This window comes from Phasianus colchicus, chromosome 9 (genome assembly GCF_987193195.1).
Source record: "Phasianus colchicus chromosome 9, bPhaCol1.hap1.1, whole genome shotgun sequence".
NCBI classification, from domain to species: domain Eukaryota; kingdom Metazoa; phylum Chordata; class Aves; order Galliformes; family Phasianidae; genus Phasianus; species Phasianus colchicus.
The window spans coordinates 16970339-16988317 of NC_143444.1; the positions used below are offsets into that span (position 1 = coordinate 16970339).

The following is a 17979-nucleotide window of genomic DNA, read 5'->3' on the forward strand; positions in this document are numbered from 1 at the left end:
TTTTTATGGCAGCATTTAAAAGTTGAATTAACAACCAAATACTCTGAGTACATTAAGGTTTCTCTTCTTCTAAAGAAGTAGCAACAAATGATTCCAGCTCATATTTGACTTCGCAAATGATGTTCAGTATCTACCACAAATTCCTTATGGCTTGCCATTTTGGCATTAAACTTGTTTGATTTGGATCTTCGTGTTCAAAGCTTCTGTGTTTAAAGGATTGTCCAACACTCCTGTCGACAATTCATTTCCCTTTAATAAAGGTTGGCCTTAATTTACCGCAAAGTTCAGTTTCCCTTTTGATTTGATGAGTTTAGCTGTGTAAGTTACATTCTTGGTGTATGTGTTTGTGTGTAACAAGAGGTATCTGGGAACTCACATATTGCTTCCAGTAGGTTCAGGATGAATTAGTTTTACAAGCCCTGTAAGTTGTCCAGGGAAGCTGTGATTTTCTGAGGTTTTCCTGTTTTGAGCTGTTTTTGGTCTCTAGCATTGCTTGTGTCTGTTCATCCTTCTCCAGATTTTTTTTTCCCTTGAAGATACACAGACCTGTTCATTGTGCAAAGGAATGAATGTCCCTCTTTAGAGTCTGCAGTAAACTTGTTTTCCCTAGAATGAGCTCCAATTGTTAGAATTACAGGAGTTACCATTTCTTTAGGGGGTTCCCTTCCTTCGTTGCTATTATGCATTGGAATGTATCAGTTCTAGAATTTCAATCAGAAATTCTGTGTGCTGAGAACTGTTAGGAAATGCAAGTCAGACTGCTTCTATGAGGGAACACAGAGCTTGAGAGTGGGCCACGTGGAGCCCATGTTGTACTGGATACCTGGCTCCTCCCTTGTGCCCTGTGTTTCCATCCTGCAAGAAGCATGTTAACAGGGCACCTGTTAAGGATGCAAAGTGTATGAGATTTTATTTGATTGAATGTGATATCAATGTTTTCATTCCCAACCTACTTGGCCCATGGTCTCATTCTAGACATTTAGATTGCTGGAGATAGGTTTTAAAAAAAAAAAAAGTGGAATATGATGTTGTATGTATTACACTTATTTCCCCATAAAAATGTGTGCATTTGATCAGAAGTTTTTACAGTTTTCCAGTGTTTGCAAGTATCCATTGTATTGTCACTTATTTGTTCAGAACATCCAAGATTTTTGTTTATTTTTAACGGCCTGGTACATCAAGTAATGAAATCTCTTTAAATGTTAGGAAATGTTAATGTCAACTGATCTTGAGAAGATTTCAGAATATGTTATGCTGAGAAATGAATCACATTTATCATGTTACCCATAAACCAGCTAATGCACACATGAAACATTTCTCTTTGGTGTAATAAAGGTAGCAACAGATAAATAAATGAATATTTAAGTGTCCTAGGGAATTTGAAGAGTTAAAATAAGCTTGTCTGAGACTGAATGCTGTTTCCAGGCTTCAGCAAGACAATTTTTAATTGACAAAAGGAACTCTGGGTTTTCACTTCCAAGAAGATCACCACTTGCACAGTGCATGATACTGAAGAGCAGTGACTGCCAAGAAGTGCTCAAGTGCAGAGGGGAAAGAGTGCTAGGCTACCACTGCCCAGGCTGTCTGGCAGTATGAACTGCGCTCCTCCAATACTCTCTTGAGGAAGGGAATTCTATTTCTCTTATTACAAGAGAGATAATTTTCAATAGCTAGTAACTGTAAGTTGTATTTACATTGTTCTTTTTTTTTTTTTTACTTCTTTCTGTAGGCAATTAGAAGTCTGGAAGATTTGATTTCAAAGCACACCACAGTTTTCAAAGAAAGTAAATCTACATGAAGAGCTACAGAACGAGCTGATTTAAGAAGATGGCGTTTGCAAAAATGTCTTCAAGTTGTGTGACTCCTGTGTTTGCTTTGATGATTTTGTGTTTTGCAGATGCAGGTAGGTGATGTTATGTAAATCATTCATTCAGTGTAACTTATTGTATATACTCAGAATTATTGATCAAAAGTAGGGCTTAACAGTGGAAAAACATAGGCCAGCTGGTGTGACGGTGTGTGAAATGCTGTTTCTGTAAAAGTTTTCATGCAGCTATCTTCCCAATTAAAACCATTCAAGAACTGCAGTAGTAACATACATACCAGCTTAGTGCTTCCTGCAAGGTGTCCAATCTATAATTACATTATGACTGTTTAGTTTATAGAAAGTAATTAGACAAAAATTCCTGACCAGTAAGCCTGAGGGATATTGTAATAGAGCACTGAAAGCATCTTTCTTCTCCTATGGGACAAACTTCACCTATGTCATTTCTGATGGTTGTCTGGTCCGTTTCAAAGTTAACTGTCAATGGTGACGATAAAGTCCTTTCTATTGAAAGTTGTTGGTGTTACTGGAGGTCTTATGGGCTAGGAAGATGCATTGTCGTTTATGGGGATTGTGCCTGTTGCGCATCTTGTCCTCAGCAGGGGTTTTTATAACTCTATGTTGCAATAACTTGTGACAGATAAACGAGAAAGATCTGTAGACTTCAAGTACCAAGATTATATTGAAGTTTCTTCAAGTGCTGAAGTGATTCTTCTGAGTATGTTTGTTTGTCAAAGTTCTTCCTGTGGTTACAAGGGGAAGCCTCTTATGTGTCCAGTTTGATTACAGCATGGATTGCTGGAGAAGCGGCCAAGTGGATATATAGTCAGTCAAAATGAGGTAGTGGGAAAAGTGGACAGTGGACAGAAGACTTTCTTAAATCTGAGATGTCCTCATTGTGGAAAAGATGACCAGCTTTGGAAGAGATGTGGCTGAGCAATTAAATATGTTACAATTTGGCTTCCTTTCACCATCAGCATGGAAATTTATGTTGTTTCAAGCCCTCAAACCTTGTGGGACTTTCTCTGGGGCTGACCTCCTGAAGGCATCCGTCCAGCATTAGTAACTTCGATTATTTAATAGTACATGATGTTAACGTTTTGCAATAGCTTCATTACAGATGAACTTTTAGCAATACAGGGCGTGTCAGAGTGTCTGTGGCCTGAGCTGAGGGTATGAATGCTGATCTTGGCTCAGGAGGGATTACTTTGTGTGACTCTGAGTCATTGTCAATTCATGAAAAATCTACTTTAAGGGAAAGTACCAGTGTAGAAAATAAAAACTGCATTCTAGTTCATAGCAACCACGGTTCCATTTTATTGTTGAGATTGCTTAATGCCAGCTTTAATTAAAAACACAACTTTAAAGGTGCTATCAAATACAGTACTACTATGAGAAAGTTAACCAGTGTACCTTAGCATCTCTCTCTTTTGCAAACTCTTACGTTTCTTTTTGGTTTTACTTCCAAGTTCTGTGTTTTACTCCATTGACAGCTATTTCAAAATCAAAATTGCCATGGATCTGATTAGATGCTTATTCATGAAATGTTCATAGAATGCTCCTGGCTGTAAAGGACCTCTGCAAGGTCCAGCCCCCTGCCCTGAGCAGGGCTAGCTTCCAAGTTGATTCACTTCTGGAGATCCTTCCCACTATCTGTGTGGGAATAAGAGAAGAAAAGAAGGGAGTAGTGGGGTCAGTTGGTTGGGAAGAAGATAGAGGGAAGTCCTACTGTCATGGTTTCTGGCTGTGCCTGCTCAGTGGGTTTTGGATTTGATCTGTACTTTTTCATTTTTCAGTAATTTCTTAATGAGAAAGAGGAGGGTCATTTAAAATGTATCATGATTACAGTAAAATACAAGCATAAGGAACTGATGGATTGTGCTGAAGGAGGAGTAGAGATTGAGATGAAGCAAATACTGTTACAACTGAGGAAGGACAGCTCTATGAAGGTTATTAAAAGAGAGCTTTTGCAATGTTTTCCTGTTAGTAGTCATGAAGTCCTGTTAATGTAAACAATTAAACTTCACAGTCACAGAAGTCAATGAGAGAGTTTGTGGTTATAAGTGAAATGGGGATGGGAGCAAGCAGTGTGTTTTCAGTGTGGAAAAAGCAGTGGCAAATGACTGAGCTATTGTCAGTGTGATGGCCAGGGTACCACAGTCTTGGCTGTTAAACACCAGAGCACAGAACTCTCCCTTATCAAGCCTGAATAATTAACAAACTAGTACTTCCCATAGTACAAATAAAACTAAGAAATATAAATAAAACTGAGAAGTATAAATAAAATCCCTGCATGCCTGTGGTGAGGCCTGGGGGAGGCAGGGGGCAGCATGCCACCTCCCTGGGGTGTTGATTTTTATATATTGAGCTTTTTTCCAGCCTCCTCTCTGTTTCTTAAGTAGTTACTGATACTGGAGAGCAAACCTTTCTTTTGTTAGTCCCCCACTGATATTGAAGATCTCGTTTCTCATCTTCTAATATTTTCAGCTTTGTTATCTTTTCAGATACAGTGAATCTTCTAGGCAGAATCTCCATTGCTTTTCATTTTGCTTTTTCAAGTAGTTATGTGTTAAATATATATAATAAACAACAACAACAAAAAACTGAGTTAGATGTCACAATGCACAAAGATGCATATTCAAATCTGAGCTAAAAGGCTGCATATTCTTTATGCTAATCAACTAAGGAATGCACTTCACTGCTTTTTGCTTTGGAAATGGTTTTATATAAATATTCAAATAATGTTTTTTCTCTACTTCCTCTTACTTCTGAGATGTACATATCTAAATGCTTATATGAATCTGTTTTACTTCCACCCTGTGTGCTGATTTCTTGTAGTCTGGTATTTCTGCTGCTTCAGTTGTACAGAAAAATACTGCGAGGAAAACCTGGATTTTTCTTCTGAATGGAAAGTCCAGAGCAGGATGGTGAGGAGAATTGCTGGCAAACTATCTGCTTGTCTGAAGGAGTTAGAGTTTTGAAGTGTGCTTGAACAAAGATCAACCAACCTGCAGTAGGAAATTCACCTAGACTCTAAGAACTGCACATGCTGCAGCCATGCGTAACCTCATAAGCAAGTCTAGCTTTGTAGTCTTGAGGGTAAAAATATGCAGTCCTAATGTAGCTTAGATTAAAGACTGAAACATTTACTTAATAGCAAATTTGTGCTGTTGGGTGCATGATGTCTTGATAAAAAGCCTTAGAGAAATTGAAATGTGTACCTGTCCTAGAGCCTGAGGGCCCCACGTTCGATGATGTAGCTTTTATTAAGAGAGTGGGAAGCATTTTTTTAAAATTTGGATCTCTTTTTTTTTTTTTTTTTCTGTCTTAACATATTGCCTAGCTCTTTACAATAAAACAACAGAGTGATGCAGACTGTGGGTCTGTGCAGTCTGAAGTAGATCTTTGGGCAGTGCAAATTGTCCCTGCTGTGGACAAAGCAGTGGAGCCATGGTGTCTGATATGACCAAAAGTTGCCCATGCGGCTATGTTCTCATTCCTCTGGCCCACCAAATATTTCGTGTTCCCTGTGCTTACCTTGTAGATGTGTCTCATTGTGATGCTGTTGTGGTCAGGCCAGTGGAGAGACTGCAGGAGTTGAATTATAAGTGGATATATGTTGAACAATTTATCCGTCCTCTTATATAAACTTATAGATTTTCCTTCTCTTATTACATCTGCCTTTGTGGTTTTCTTTCAACAGCCCTACTCCCTCCTTCTCTACTATACTGTTACCCTCACTTTTTTGTGTGTGTCTCTGTGTACTTGTTCTTATGAGCGACCTTGTGTTCAGAGCATGTGCTTCATTGTCAAAAATTTCAATGTGCTATTTGGTTGTATCCTGATCTCTTGAGTCTTGAGTGCCCCTAGGTATGGTGATGATGGGTGTCCTATTTGCAAGCTTAACAGTAGGAAGAAACTGGCCCTATCATGGCATCTTTTCTTTGTTTAAGAAGAATTTCCCTCAACCTTGAGCACTGTGAAAGCAATATATGAGTCTTCAAAGTGCAATAGAAAGTCCTTCCACTCTTAAGGTAAGGACGTGATTGGAAGAAAATAGGAGTTGCACAAATTTCCTTCCCTTTTGGACAATGTTTGTTGCATATTTCCCAGATGTAAGGTACTGGCTTTATTTTCCCTATAAATATTTGTTGCCAGAGGTGTAGGGTTTTTTCTTTAAATTGTGGCTAGAGAATGAGAACAGAGGTTTAATCTCAAATTATTAGAATTAAAGTAAAGCGCAGACTAGTTTTGACATCAAATGCATAAAGACTTTACTCTCTACCTCCCTCTTCCTTTAGTTCATTATTGCTATAACCAACCTCTACCTGCCTTGAAACACTGCCCAGTAATTTCTACCTCTCAAGCATCTGCATGAGCGAGTCTACTAAGGAAGTTGGACTCAGTGTTTAAAGAGGAGCTGAAGGAGCAGCAGATGGTTTGTGTGTCACCTGGCTTGTGCTGTTCTGGTGCTTCTGCCATGCTGTGCACCAGCAGGGCTGGAAGAGAGCAGCTGTGCTCCTTTAAGAAGGGCTCATCGCTCGGTTCTGAGAAATGCTAATTAGGAACCACTGACAGCTCTGCTGTTTGGTGATCTACTCTTGTGTACATTAGTTTCTTAATGTAATCGGTCTGTCTCTCAAGTGAATCAGATCTGGTGTCATTTCTCTGTGACTTAGGCTTAAAAAGTATTTTTATCTTCAAAAAACCACAAATTTCTGGAAAACTTGAAGTGCCTGGATACAAAGAAAGGCTATATATTTCAGAAGAGCCCCAGAATTGCTGGAAGTCAGCAGGCTGCATTTTTCCTTTATCAGCAAGACTCTGTAGCTATAAACAGTTGAGTTTCTGAACACTGCACCCACGTGGAGGGGTTGTAGGTCCCGATTCAGCAAAACAACTGAGTGTATGTCTAAGTGCTTTGCTGAAGCAGAACATTTATAAGTGAATTTGAAAGTCTCATTCTTTGATTAAAACTGACTCTGGATGATGCCAAAGGAATTCTAAGAAATATCAAGCCCTTAATGCAGTGCTTGAATTATATGGATGCAGGCAAATGGTAGCATTACTGAGCATCTCTGGAGGATAGCATTCAACTGATGAAAAACAGTTATACAGAAAATTTTAAGGTGTTGTATGTTGAATGACATTAATCCTTGTCTTTCCAAGCAAATTTATTATGTCTTATTTAAGAGAAACTAGTCTTTAAGAAGTTATAAGCATCACATAATAATTTTATAAATACTACGCTAAAAATAATTCTTCTGTTTTCTGAAGGGAATTGGGATTTGGGATTTTGCTTGTAGATCTTTAAATATCCTTTCCTCTACTACAGGCCCTTGTTAATGCTGTTTTAGCTTCTCCATTTGTCATTTGTCTTAAAAATAACACAACCCCTTAATCTCGATGATAAAGTGAAAAGGGCTTATTAATTGACGAAAAACAAGTATACCAAAGAGAGATACAGAAGTTTCCTGAGCATGTCATATCTTCGGTGAAGTAGTAGGTACTCTGGAACATACCTCATTCCTTACCTTCTGACTAGTATGTATTTATCCTTAAAACATTATTTTCTTTCATATCTGTTTTAAAATTCTTCTCCCATCAAATGACCTCAGCTGGCCTTAACGTTATTCACCCCATAGTTCTTTTGAATCTGCTTGCCTTCACTTTTTTTTTGTGCTTGGTATTTTCTTTTGCTGTAGAATAACATAACTTCTGTAATTTGGACTAAGCAGGGCATGTACAAACATCAAACAACAGACTTCTATCTGTTGACACAAGACAGGAAAAATCAGGCTTCAAGGACTGTAGTGCCTCAAAACCCAGCATTCCCCAGTGTGATCCTAGATGTCTCGACAAGAAAGGGAGGATACGTTGTTAGATACACAGTTGTTGCTTTCACATGGAAAATTTGAGTTTCTAGAACACATTTTCTTTGATAGGCTTTTCCACTTAAATATATTTGCATGTGTCAACACAGTTGTTTCTATGCTGGTTTCCTATTGTACAAAGAGAATGTAAGGACCAGGTATGTTACTTTTCACAGAAGAGAAATGCATTTATTCTCTGGTGCTAATGATAATAAAAGGAACTGAAATTCCTCAGGCTATAAGTCAGAGGAGAGATGAATGTGGAGTAGGAAAAAAAAAAATTAGCACAGAGGCTGTGCAATGTTTCATTACCTGGAGGCATTGGGTTGGATTCCTCTTTTGTGTAAGCTTGTTCTCTGTCAATGGAATTTCACCAAGGATAAATTTTGACCCCAGGTGACAAAAGCAAAGGTTTTTAATAATTTTGTGAAGTGTAACTGTTTCAAGCACAGTGTGCTTTTCTTTATGTTTTTAAGTGTACTTTGTAAAAGATGGAGCTATTGTTCCCTTATTTGGCAACTGCAACACTATGGGACTTACTAATAGGCATTTAATAAAAAAGGGATTTTAACTGTCAGAGATGGAACCTGAGAATATATTTATTCCTTCATCATGGGAAGCAGTGCATAGAGGAGCACAAAGAGCCATTCAGCAGTAAGCTGTGGAAACATCTTTGAGGTTTGTTGCTGTTTACATTTTCAGCAAGATTTACTTTACTCTGGAACTTTTTTGTTGTCTGTTCCCCTCTCCTTCTCCCTGTGCATTTATTATTACTATTTATTAATTTTTGTTTAATATGTGCTGCCACAAACAGGTGAATAATTGATTTTTCTACTTATCTTCACTTCTTCATTTGTGTTAGCATCTTGACATGCATAGGCTGAGCTGGTGTGTCCAGGTCCGCCAAAAGTTTGAAGTTTATTACAGGAGCTCTGCTTTGCTTTTAGTTACACTGACATGATTTTGAAACAGCTTTACTGTCTCCAAAGAAGCTGTGATTAAAGCAGCACAGAACAGACAACTGCTCACTGAATATCTGGCTTCTGGGCAGCAGGCAGATGTGACTGAGGCTGTATGTGAGGAGATGCACGTGCCTTGCAGGGAGTTTTGGTAGGATCTCTTTATCTACTTCTCCTCTGCCACAGTAGCCTGCGGTCTCAGCTGCCTTTCCATGCCCTTGTTGTGGCCCTGCTGTACGATGTCAGGTACTTTTGATGAGCAGGCTGCCTGCTCGCTCTCAGAGCTCGAGTGAGTGAGGCTTCATGCAGATTCTCATAGGATAGATAGCAAAAGACATCATGGTGTGAATGCTTTATGGCTCACTCCAGGCTTCTGTGGTGAAGCTCTGGGAACATGACTAGCCAGGAGAGATGTACCAGCACTTTTTGGCCTGCTTGGTGCCTTGGTTAGTGACTCTACCCTGCATGGCTCAGGGCGGTGCCTGCCCTGGCTGAGGGCTGAGGTGGAGCCTTCTGCCCTAGGACTGACGTGTGCTTTTCATGTAGCCAACATGCAGCTGCCCTGTGATTTGGTGTGCATGTGTTCATTCTTCGTGGTGACTAAATGCAAATGCCTGTGTCTGCAGGACCCTTGAGAGAGGGCGGGGTGTGTACTGTAGGCGGTCAGTGCAATTCCCTCTGGCTGCAGGCTGTCCTTGGCCATGGGCAGGGTCTGAGTTTGCTGGGCTGCCGGCTGCATTACGTTTCTTGTGCTGCCCCTAGTTCTGGAGGCCACAGGTGGATTGAAGGCAGGAGTCATCTGCAAGCCCTGGCTCTTGACTGAAGATGAAAGGCTTATATTTGGATTAGTGACTTTCTCTGTGATCTTGCCATGAGTTATTTCATCTCCTGGTCTTGGTCTCTTGATACTTAAAACAGATGTGTTCTGTCCTGTCTTCTTCCATGCAGGACTGTTTGAAGGACTAACGTCATAGCTTTCAAGTGCTTGGATCACATTGGTCCCAACTGCAGTTATCTTATTAATTCTTCAAAATCTCTCCATGCCCTTTTTTGGAGCATGAAAATCACAAAGCCTTTATATAAAGTTATGTCAAAATTTTTGCCTTTCTTGCTTGTGTTTAGACTAATGGATGCTGAACTACAGAAGTTCTCTCTGATCTCAGATAAGGAGCAAGCTGGTTGAAGTTTTGGCAAGCCATAAATTAGTTATAATATTCTGAGGAGTGTCTTAACTGATTGAGCTGCTGTTTTTTTCTTTCTTCTTCTTCTGCCATTCCAACTCTTATTTAAAAAGAGAATCAATCATTTTTATGGAAAGGAGAACAAGTCAGACTTGAATCAAGTGGATGGGGGAAATGTGAGACCACTCTTACTTTGCTGAAGGGAAAAGGGTTTTCAGGTGAAATATGACTCTTGCATCATTAGAGGAAAGATTGCAACAGCAGGTGGGAAATCCATGCGTAGTCTGAGTTACGTGTTAGAAATTCAATACGTGGCTTCAGTTTCTTGTGTTAAGGCACTCTACCTCTTTAGAGGTGATTTGTTAATTACATATTCTTTAAAAGGTTGCTAGTTTTCCACAGTTCCTGCTTTGAAATGCTAGAAAACTTCCTTTCGTAGCACTAATGAATTCAAAGCTGCAATTATTTGTTCTATGGAACATTTTCACTTTTAAGCTGAAAAAGTAAGAAGTATTTGATTAAAAAAAAAAGGCAAGAAAGCTCTTTAGAGATTACTGTGGGTATTACTTGTCTCGGCTGCTTTCTGGAAGTATGCCAGTAGTAGCTGTTTTTTCTTACTGAAGTAGTACTTTTCCTTCCCTCACTGCTAATGTTTGATCTCTCTGATAACATGTATCATCATGGGTAGAAGTAAGAGCTAAAATATGCATCATGAGAAGAACTCTCTGAAGAATTTTTTTTTTTAAGAAAAGATTACAATTGCCTGAGCTATAACACCTAAGTAAGTGCTTCACAAGTGTCTCTTGTTAGAAGGCTAGCTAGATGACTTTAGTAATACTTTCTATAACAGGCAAAAACACAACTGAAATAGCAAACAACAAAAAACTCAGCCATATTACTGAATTACTCAGAGCAAGGACTGTTTCATATCAGTAGCAGGAGAAAAAAAAAAAAAAAAACTGTTCAGAAAAACACCCTATTCTGTTGCTGGTAAATTTTCTAGAGACTTTTTTTTTTAATAAATTGATGTTTAAGGCAGTCTGGGATGATGGATTTCAAGTAAAATCATTCTAAAAATGAAAGTTACTGACATGTTAGTCTTCATTACATTTACAGCATATCAAAGCTACATTTGCAGCAAGAAGCCTGTAAGTCAGCGCTATGAATATCAGGCTGAACTTGAATTTTATTAGTATGATTCAGGAGAAAAGAATTCTAATGAAACTGTTCTGAGCATTGAGCTGCTTAATGGTGTTATTAAAATCTTCCTATGTGTAGGGAAAAAAACTAAACAGCTAACTTTTGTTTGTTTCAACATCATAGAATGACTATATGAAAGTATTCAACCAAAAGCTGTCTGAGATTTCAGATAAAGAGATTGCTAACAAATCTTTTTTTTTTTTCTTTCTGGCCTCGAGGAGTCCTAGAATGTATTTTCCCCCTCTCTAGAGAAATAATAATGCATTGAAGATGTTTTTTTAGGTCAACTGCATAGTATGTCTATGATTTTATTAGATTGCTCAGTGAAAAAGTAGAATGAAATCTGGGTTCATAAGGGAACATTTTTTGAACAATGAAACAATGCTTTTTGGCCTAGTGGACTGGATTTATCAGTGCAATAGATAAAGCACTTTGTTTTGATGTAGTTGACTGAATTAACTCAGTCACTCATTGTAGGTACAGTTCTGGTACCTACCTTCTCTCCCTGTTCCAATTGCTTTCAGTTATTTTTTGAAACTGGAGACATTCCAATCCAGTAGAAGGGATGTGATTATTTTTAATCTCTATGCCAGCCTGTTGTGTTGGCATCCCTGTGCTCATTGGTGGGGTTCCTTGCTGGAATACTTCTCTGGGGATTCAGATTACTCCTTTATGGCTATGAGCTACTGCAACAGGAAAGATTTTTCACATCATAGTTGCCCGCGCAGTTGCTGTATCTTCTGCCCTTTAATCTTGTTCTAAACCAGGCAGTAAGTGTCTGATACAGATATGGTCATAAGACATGACTCTAGGATTATGTTGTGGCATGAAATTTAGAGCAGTGTAGCACAGGTCATCTTTCTTCTTAATCCTAGAGTTTGTTTCCTGAGGCGGAACACAGCTGTCCTAGTCAGAAGTCCTTTGATATTTTTCCTCTATTTGTGATGCGCAGGTTTGCTGGAGTTTTCTCCTTATCTACTTCTAGATAGGTTCTCTGTGCTGTACATCACTAGTACACTTAGAGAGATTTAGTGGAAACCTGCTGTGCAAGGGCTGTAGTGCACGCGAGGAGACACGCGTTATTACTTCCTTTCAGTGGGACACTATGACTGCAATGGGTGCTATGCTTTGTTTCTCTCTTCCTTGGAGTATGTTCTTCCTCCTGTGTCTAGTACCTGACTGAATCTGTCTGTATCTAAGACGTCTGTTTTCTTGTTTAGTGTGATCCCAACACTAACTAGCATTTGATGCCTTTGTAAAGCCCCTAATGTATACGCACAGCAACTGGTACAGACTTTTTAAACAACAGTTTAGTTATATGTTTGTGGATTATGTGTGGTCTCTCTTCCCATTTATGGGTGCATGAAAACTGTAGTCAACTGTTTTAGGTGGTTAACTAAACTGTTACTAATTGTACAAGGGCTGCTCTGAAAGTAATGCCTACTATTTTATGATGTTAGCTCACAGGGCCAGAGGTGAATGTTGGTGAGTAGAGGTTCAACCTTCCCACCAATATTTCATTACATTTTGTTGCCATGTGACAGAGGGGCACTTTGTCAAAATGGCATGGAAATGTAGATGGAGTAAAGATGTCTCACTGGATTCCTCCCTCCAGAAAAAATGGCACCCACTGACATTCATTGCTGCTTGCTGAATGAGCCTGTTTATGAGCGCAGCATGCAGACTTTTGTTAATTGCTGGTGACGATGCATAACTAATGGTGGTGGCTGTGTTGGAAAAGTGTTTTGTAGCTGAGAATTTGCTCTATCAAATATTGTTATTATGCTCTCTGTATTTGTTGTAGTTTCTGTGGGTACAAATAGGAGGCATTACTTTTGGAACTAAGTGCAGTTAAATTACTGGTAAATGAGAATACGATTGCATGCTTTATTTCTGAGTTTGTTTTGTTGCTGTAGCCTTATTATCTAAAGAAAAGGTAATTTGTGCATGAGAAGAGCTTTGTTCTTTTCCATCCAATCCTGTGACGCAGGTAGTAGGGCTGAGAGCAGTGGGGCTGCTGTACTGGGTTGCCTTGTTTTTTTCTTACTATGAGTTCGGTCTGTGGTGGCCTCACTGAAATCACATACTGTGATGATTCTTTCTTTACTTGTTTGTATCCGATGTCATTGGTGTCCCATTAGAAAATACTGATACCACTCCTCAGTCGATTAGCAGGGATATATATTTTTTTCCAAGCAGTTATGCAGTTGAGCTTACACTTGACCAAGTAATTTCTCTTTCAGTGATGTAATGTTAGGATTGCCCGTGGACTGTACGAGCAGAAAATCACCATGAATCTTACGAAATTTTCATAAAATAATGGCTCTTAACTGCATGGAAGTGGATATAAGTTTTACCACTGGACTGCTGATAGGAAGAACAAGTTTCAACCTGGCTCCCATTGCTCATGTGAGAGCTTTTGAAGCCCCAGAAGCGTTGTTTGTTTTCCCTGCACCATCATGATTGTTAGAGCAAACACAGGAGCACCCTTGACGGTGGGTGGCCGAAGCAGGAGGGCCTCCCTTTTCTATAGCAGCCTATGTTTGTTCTAGATCAAAACTGAATTTCCTCTTACAGAAGCATGGTATCAAAGTTTTGTCTTTGAGTCTTTTGAGTATCTGTTGATCTGTGGTTCACCTGGTGGCAGTTAGACATCAACCCTTAAGTAAAACATTCCCTGTCAAAAATGAAGCATGTGGCAAAAAAGAATGTAGCTGGCATAGCTACACCACTTAACTTAAAAGTAGAACTGACAGATGCTTTTTAAAAATTCATGTGACCAATGTAACTATATCTGCAAGAAGGATTTGCCAACTTAATATAGCTTCCAATAATGAAATTTGATGCATTATGGAAAGGAAATGCACCATTGTACCACCAATAGCATTGACATTTACATGCTTTTCCTTTTGAAACTGAACAGTGTAAGGAGACTTACAGTAACTTTACCAGATCCTGTGTAGGGTCATTTATTTGCTTTTTTTGTTTAAATTACCTTTTATTTAGTTTCCAACTTCTGTCAGATTAGGCAGATGGTCACGAGCTCTTGTTTGTCCGTCAAAATAAAAACTAATACTGCTTATGGATCCATTTAAATGGGCCGTTTAAATGTTACTTTCTTCTACAAAAGTAACTGTAATAATTTAAAAATAATAATCTGGGTACATGAGATGCATAGCAAGGGTCGCCTTCAGACTCTTACCAATTCCAGCAAAACAACTTTCACAGTACAAACTGCTGCTGCACGTGCTGACTCAGTGACAGTTTTTAAGTGTCTTGTGTCTGACGGGAAGATATATTACTCATCTTGTTTAATACCCTTTCTTGGGGACTGTTTCAAAGCATACAAAGCATGCGTGAGGCCCCACAGCCTGCTGACTCCACTGCAAAGTTATTTTACATCTAGTAAGTTCCAGGATAGTGACTGTTTTCCAAATAATGCTGTACTTTACTGATTGTACTTGAAAACATGAGTTAGTGTCATGATGCCAAGTCACTTTGAAAGTTTCACTGTAAGATTTCTCGTTACTCGCACCGTATGTAGGGCTGTTGTATGCCTTGTTGAAATGGAAAAGACTCACTGAGGTATCTAGTTCCAGGGAATTAATGTGGCAAGAAAGTTTCTCCTTTAGAGCTCACTATTATTCTGTGGCCAGTGCGACAAAATGTAGTCTACCTGTGTTTTTGTCTTGTTTGGCTGTTCTGGAAGCATCTGGAGGTTTTTCTGTTGGAGAAGATGACTGAGTTGACAACCCCCGCCATCCCTGGGAGCCCCTTTGTGCACCCCTGCCACTGGCAGTGCGAGAGAGCTCTGGGACTTCTTCAGGCAAACCGTGAAGCATGTGTCGAACTCTACCTTAGAGTGAGTTGGATTGCAACATCCATGGGGTCTGAAGAAGGGAACCTGCTTTAGCAGAGGGTTGGACTAGGTGATCTCCAGAGGTCCTTTCCAACCTCTACTGATCTGTGACACAATTCTGTAACTGGTACTGAAACTTGAGTCTGGTCTGAGTTTCTGAGATTCTTTTCTCAGGCAGCAGTGACATTCCAATATGTGCCTTATACAGGCTGTTAATGTAGGGCATCCTTTCTTCAATTTCTCTTTTCAAAGATGACAACAAACAAAGTAAAAGCCGGTAAGATTTGCTAAGGTGAAGAGCCATTGTGATTGTGTGAGAGGCCATTTTAGTTCTCCTTTTGTATCTGATGCTGGCTTGAGAGTATTTACTGTACTCGTGTCTCGGACTTAAATTATTTTCAACTTATTAATAGTTTTGCAAATGCATTTAACAGTGAACTGCCGATGTGCATGCTCTTCTTGGTTCCAGTTAACAAGCAGATGGTTGGTGCATTAACAAAATGTGGATGCCATTAACTCTTGCAGAACCACATCTCTGTGTTTCTCTAAACGACCTTGTCAGAAATGTACAGAGCACAGAGCAGTGGACACATGCTTAATAAAGGAAAGAATTATGAGAGCGAGATCAAATCATTTTGTATTTTGGAAGGAAAGAAAGAGGCTCTAAAAGCTGGACTTGAATTTTTTTCCTGGGTAGAAGACGACACTTTAGTGGTGGCATTTGGTAAGAAACTCCTTAAACAGAACTTTACCACAAGGGAAAAGGAAAGAGACATTAGGGATTTGTTTAAGATGCTGACTGATACAGCAAATGGTTTCTTGCGAGAGATTTCTCAATTGAAGAAAATTTCCTGCTCTTTGAGAATGACTTTGTTTTGCTGTAGGATTTATTTAATTTCTAGTGAAGGGTAGAGAAGATCAGGAAGGCCGATTAGTGTTTTATTTTACAGTTGAACTTTTTTATGATTATTTTCATGGTTTTTGAAAATCTCAGCACTCAGTTCACTATCAAAATTTATGTTTTAGATGATGAAAACCATGCTCGCCCAGTGATGTTGCTTTTTCTCATCAACGAATGAGAGATGCAAGTGTAGGATATATACAGCCAAACCATGGCAGCATGTGGCTGCCATCTGTGTGAGCCGGATTACTCCCTATGAATCAGTCGTGCAATATGTGTGCTCTCTGTTTTGTATAAAGATCTGCTCCCAAGTTGTTTAGAGTCATCCTTTCTCACTCTCCATTTAATCTTTTCTCTGGCAAATCTCCCATAGACCTCATCTGGATTCTTGCCTGATTAAGGGCTAAAAGTTTGACCCTGTGAGATAATAAAAACCCCAGCATCCCCACAAGGACCTACAGATTTCAATGGGAGTTGAAGGCAGCATGTGTTGCTAAAGTGTTCAGAGTATATGCTGGGTTTAAGGTAATGATTTCAGCGCTTGGCTGGGTTACAGTACACATACTTACTGGCCCCAACTTGATTAAGCTGCAGGTATATTGCCATTATTTTAATCCTCTGTGGAAAGGAAAACATGTGGTCTTTCTGTGGATTTTGTGGTTTATTTAGAATGAATTTTCATTTTCTGAATGTTCTATGTTGAGATGTTCCTAAGCAGAAAATTCCGGTTTATTGGTATAGTTCTCTTGGAGCTGTTTTCCTAAAAGCAGGATCCAAGAGAGCAGATTTCCTTTGTGAAGTTGAGGCCATTAAATTCTAAGATCTAGGAAGGGTTGTAACTTCAACTCTTAGTGCACACAGCCTTCCAAAATGATTCACTGTTTCCTTAAAAGATTCCGGTATCTCCATGTTTTTGTGGAAAAACAAACGAGCACAAAGCTAATTATCACATCCCGGAAGCAAACACATTACAGCATTAGGCTATATAATAAGATAATGAGCACAACTGGGTACTGACCTTCAGCTGTTTGTTCAACTTGATTTTGATAGTGTGTACTACCCCAAAAAAGAACTTCTCATTAAAAAAAAAAAAAAAAGAAAAACAAAACCCCCAAGGAATCTCCACAGTTCAGAACAGGGAAAGAAATATTTAAATTTTCACACAATCTTAATTAGTTTTTAATTTAAAAAATGTGTATGGTGCAATTAACATCACAGATAACTTGATGTAAGAAAAAATAGTTTTTAATATTGTAATACTGCTCGTAGCTTTCTGAGTTCTACTGAACTAGGCCTAACAAGGGGCCTGAAACTCAGTATTAAGGTGGACAGAGAATCCTTAAGACAGTAGTTTCTTGAGTTGAATACTATAGTAAAGCTTCAGGATGCTTTCTAAGCATTTTTTTTGGCGCGTATAATCATTTTTATTCTTTAAATCCTGTAGTTGGTTTCGTATGATGTTCACGGTGTCAGTTCATACTTTGGTTGGAAGCACAGTAGTCTCTGGTTGAATGAGATAACACTTGTCTGTTAAAACACATCACACTTGTCTTCCTGCAGCATGGGCTTCTGTTGTGATGACCTGGTGATACGTGATGTTTATGCGGATAGGAATAGCTGTGCTTGGATGCTCGCAAATCAAGAGACAGAACAGATATCCTTTTGCTAAGGTACAAGTGATGCTTGCCCCAAAGAGATTATCATGAAAAAAGTAGAAAGCAAAGACTGGTAAAGGTGCTCTTGAATACGTAGCAGGGTGTAGCTGATGATGAAAAAATTCGCTTTTATTAACTTTTACTGTAGTAGCTCAGAGAAGTAGATAGAGGATTTGAGTGGCAAGAAAAGAAGGGAGAAGGTTGGTAGAAGAGAAATGGCAAGCCTCTTTGTCCTTCTCTTGGTAAATGTTAAGGAATAATTCCCCAGTTCAGGTTTTCCTTAAATCATACTGAGACTTCAATTTAAGTAGAGTCAGTGAGTCTGTTGCTTCCCATTTCTGGGGGTTTTGTACTTTGTGGCTGCACTGCAATGTTCAAAGGGGTAGAAGACCAGGGCAGGGCCTGTGACTTGCAAACTATTGCAGAGCTCTGGCCGGGAGTTGTATGGTTACATACTCCCATCTTCAGTTTCTCTTCCATGATGCCTGTTTTTTGGATGTGTGTGGGTTTTTTTTTTTTAAATTTT

The 17979-nt window shown here is 39.1% G+C and overlaps 1 protein-coding gene across 3 annotated transcripts in view; it reads left to right on the forward strand.

Annotated features, from left to right (window-relative positions):
• Positions 1 to 17979, forward strand: part of TGFBR3 (transforming growth factor beta receptor 3) — a 127329-nt gene that overhangs the window by 20825 nt on the left and 88525 nt on the right. For all 3 annotated transcript variants that reach the window (XM_031614808.2, XM_031614809.2, XM_090146369.1), the window contains one exon: positions 1730 to 1903. In XM_031614808.2, the coding sequence (XP_031470668.2) occupies positions 1828 to 1903 (76 nt within the window). In that variant the 5' untranslated portion in view covers positions 1730 to 1827. The remainder of the gene's footprint in view (positions 1 to 1729; positions 1904 to 17979) is intronic.